We start from the raw sequence: 4,374 nt of genomic DNA on the forward strand, positions 1-4,374 counted from the left end.
TTGTTATTAAGTATGCTTGGTATGGGTTCCAAATCAAAGAGGCGCAATCCAACTGCGAGCGCACTAATGTGGTGTATGCTAAATACTTAGTGTCTGCATTAGCTGAACGCAGATTGCGTCTGAGAAATCCGAGTGTTTTAGAAGCCTTGTTAATGACCATATCGATGTGAATGCTCCATGAAAGGTCGGATGCTAAATGGATCCCTAAATATTTTATGACCGGTACCGATTCTACGGTCATGCCGTTTAGAATGTAATGATAAGGTTCTGGGTCAGTTTTTGTGGTAAATGTCACGACTTTTGTTTTCGAGGTATTAATTTTCATTTGCCATTGTGTGCACCAATTGTTAATCTTGTCTAAGTCCGATTGTAGCTGAAGTGAATCAGAAGGTTCATTTATTTGCCTGTATATCACGCAATCATCTGCAAACAATCTGACCGTAGAACTCAGGTTATTGCTTATGTCATTAATATAAACTAAGAATAAGATAGGTCCAAGTACAGACCCTTGTGGTACTCCAGATTTAACGTGGGAGAGGGTTGATGAATGACCATTAACAAAGATTGATTGGTAGCGATTGGCCAAAAAATTGTTAATCCAAAAAATAACCTTCGAAATAATGTTCACATTGTCAAGCTTTTTAATTAGACGTTTGTGTGGAACTTTGTCGAACGCTTTGGCGAAATCTACAAATACGGCGTCTATTTTAGAGTGAGCATGAACAGCACGATGAAGGTCAGTAATTAATTCGAACAGTTGTGTTTCGCAAGATCGACCATGGAGAAAGCCGTGCTGATTCGCAAAAAAGAAGTTATGTTTCGCCAGATAGCTCATGATGGCCGATGAGATTATGTGTTCTAGTAATTTAAGCCGCGCCTTAAAGGCTGCAGGCTGGGATCCCCTAGTGATCGTGGGCGATTTCAACGCCCCCAGCACACTTTGGGGATACGCGCGTGAAGAGAAACGTGGACGTAAGCTGGCGGAACTTATGTCCACGCTGGGCCTTACTCTCCACACCGACCCTGCCCACCCAACTCGCGTGGGTAACTCCGTGACCCGGGACACGTGTCCGGACCTTACCCTCACCAAAAGCATTCAATATGTAGACTGGGTCAACACCGAAGAAACCCTCGGTAGCGACCACTGCATACTCAATACAACTATTCGCACCCATCCATTGGCAAGACCTTTCGCACAGGCAAAATTGCCCGATTGGACCAAATTCCGACAAACATACACCAACTCGACCCCCATTCAGGAGTAAGGGTACCACGTCTGGTCCCAGCAATTGGTTTCCACCCTTCGCTCCACGGAAACTCAAATTCAACTCTCAGAGGCGACCCCGGAGGTGGACAACCACCTCCTTCACCTCTGGGAGGCCCGGCACAGCCTTGTCCGCCGATGGCGCCGGCAAAAACACAATCGGAAACTCAAAATTCGCATCGCTGAGCTCACCCAACGAGCGGCAGAGTGCGCGGACCAACTCGCTGACTCTAACTGGGTGGACCGATGCAACACGGCCGCGCGACAAATGTCCAGCCGGAGTACGTGGCGCCTCTTCCGCGCCCTAATCGACCCCACCCTAACTCGAGCAGAAACACAAAAACATCTCCAACGAGCCATTCACTGCTTCGATGGAGACACTTCAAAATTGGCATGCAAACTCCGAGATCAATACCTCTGTACTCAGCAGGACCCCCGAGGGCCCGCGTACTCGTATGCAGGTTCCGAGAACGCGGAGATGGACCAACCGTTCCAGCTGCACGACCTGAAGGCGGGCCTAGCAAAAATGAAGCGAGGAACGGCACCGGGACGGGATAAAATTAGTCAAATTACTTGCCAACCTTCCCGACTCTGCCTACTCCACACTCCTCGCTTACATGAACTCCATTTGAATCGGGGAAACACCCCTCCCAATTGATTGGAAGACCGCTCTGGTCACCTTCATTCCCAAAGCTGGTAAAGCCATCAACACAGACAGCCTCCGCCCCATCTCCCTTACTTCTTGTGTGGGAAAATTAATGGAGACGATGGTGCGCGACAGGCTGTCTGAGTTTCTGGAGAACAAAAATGTTTTCGCAGACACCATGTTCGGATTCCGCCCACACCGGTCCGCACAGGATGTCTTGCTTCAACTTGACCGAGAAATTCTCGACCCGATCGAATATCCCCTAAGTGACAAAGTAGTACTCGCTTTGGATTTGAAGGGGGCCTTCGACAACGTGACCCACGAAATTATTCTAACACATCTTTCCCAAACAGATTGCGGCCGAAACACCTTTAACCACATTAGGCAATTTCTCACTGACCGACAATCATACATTCGGATTCAGGACAGCGAACACGGCCCATACCAATTAGGCACGTGAGGGACCCCGCAGGGAGCGGTCCTCTCGCCCCTCCTATTCAATTTGGCGATGATGAGACTTCCCGCTCAGCTGGAGAGGGTCGACGGCATCCAGCACGCGCTGTATGCCGACGACATCACCATCTGGGCTAAACACGGCTCGGTAGGAGAAATGGAGGCCAACCTGCAGCAAGCGGCGGACATCGTAGACAACTATGCCCGTCGATGCGGCCTTCAGTGCTCCCCGTCCAAATCTGAATTTGTGCACATACGCCCCTCACCAAAGTGCACTACCAAAATCGACCTCTCCCTTAACAGTGGACCCATACCCGAACACGACGAGATCCGAGTACTGGGGCTCTTTATTCACAAAAATCGAAAAGCTGACACAACATTGGCCAAATTGCGTAAGGTGGGGGACCAGGTGGGCCGGATGGTCCGCCGATGCAAAGACGCCTTGCGGCTGGCGCATGCATTTGTAACCAGTCGAGTCCTTTACTCGGCTCCATACCTCCACCTACGCAAACTTGACGAGAATGCACTCGAAGTCATTCTCCGTAAAATCTACAAGCGTGCCCTCGACCTCCCGGTCAGTACCTCCAACCTGCGCCTCCTGGGCCTGGGGATGGTGAACACCTTTAAAGAGCTGCGAGAGGCACACTTGATGAACCAATACACGAGACTCTCTAAAACGCCGTCGGGTCGCCGCCTCCTTGCCCGACTACACATCCATCATTCAATACATACGGAAGAGCACGTACATATCCCATCACAGTGGAGGTATGCCCTGCACGTGCGCCCTCTTCCGGTCAACATGACACGAGAGGACCATAGCGGCAGACGCCTCGCGCGGGCGGAAGCCTTGGCTCGCCACTACGGACACAAACACGGAGTCTTCTACGTGGACGCCTCCGGCCCGTACCATGGGGGTTGGTACACGGCCGCAGTCGTCCACCAAAACACAGCAGTAAATGGACTCACTTTCCGTGCACACATTACACACGCGGAGGTGGTTGCCATCGCGCTAGCCGCCGCAGATCAACACTCAAGGGTCATCATCACCGACTCGAGGGGTGCTTGCCGCAATATTGAGCAGGGGCACATACCGTACCTTGCCTACAAAATTTTGCAAAACAGCGACTATCTCGGTGCCCCCTCGCACCGTACGATTATCTGGACTCCCGCTCGCACGGGCCTCGAAGGAAACGAGACGGCCGATGCCGTCGCCCGCGCGCTCACTTTCCGGGCATCACCTTCGTCCCCCACCGATCCGGACCCCGAACCCAATCCCGCCTATACTTTCAAAGAGATCGTTCAGCTCTACCAATCTGGCCATGCCATCTATCCCAAGCCCTGTAAGGGCCTCACAAAGGCGGAGGAGCGCATTCTCCTTCGCCTTTATACCAAAACTGTGCTGTGCCCGGCAGCCTTAAAATACTTTGACCCCGCTTGCACGGGGGAGTGCCCGCACTGTGGGGAAAAGTCCTCAGACATTTTCCACATGGTATGGGCATGTCAAAAAACCCCAAATCTAACCCCCCTACCCAACCTTTCCCGGGAGGACTGGGAGGCAGCCCTGCTCGGCTGCTCTGACCTGACGGCCCAACGGGCCTTGGTCGAGCGGGCCCGGGGGGCGGCCGGCGCCAATGGGCTCCCGTAAGGGGGAGCCCACCTAGTGTTGATGCAAACCCTATCTAAATAAATGTTTTTCAGACAGATTGTTTTCGACCGACGCTTTTGACGCTTCGGCGCGCGCCGAAGTTTTCCGACGCGTGCCAGTGGTTGGGGCATTAGGCTTCGCGGCAACTGGAGCGTATGTAATCGTAATGTTTAGCTGGAAACGCTTGCCGCGAACGCTATGCAAGAAGGCGAGCTTTGTGATGGGACCACGGCCTCTTGCGTAGTCCGCGAAGCGGTAGAGTCACTGGAAAAAAATTCAGAGTACCGCAAAGGTTGGGATTTGAATGGCAACACTGAGCGGCCACCGCCATATACCTTCCAAGCCGACTGCGTCGCGGGAAGGCCG

The 4,374-nt window shown here is 52.4% G+C and overlaps 1 protein-coding gene across 1 annotated transcript; it reads left to right on the forward strand.

Moving 5' to 3' along the window:
* The first annotated feature begins 2,801 nt into the window (after positions 1-2,801).
* On the forward strand, positions 2,802-4,008 carry LOC126539799 (uncharacterized). The gene has a single exon (XM_050186630.2). It carries the CDS (start codon positions 2,974-2,976, stop codon positions 4,006-4,008), a length of 1,035 nt encoding a protein of 344 aa, XP_050042587.2. The 5' UTR covers positions 2,802-2,973.
* The last annotated feature ends 366 nt before the right edge of the window (positions 4,009-4,374 follow it).

Source organism: Dermacentor andersoni, chromosome 2 (genome assembly GCF_023375885.2).
Source record: "Dermacentor andersoni chromosome 2, qqDerAnde1_hic_scaffold, whole genome shotgun sequence".
Lineage (NCBI taxonomy): Eukaryota > Metazoa > Arthropoda > Arachnida > Ixodida > Ixodidae > Dermacentor > Dermacentor andersoni.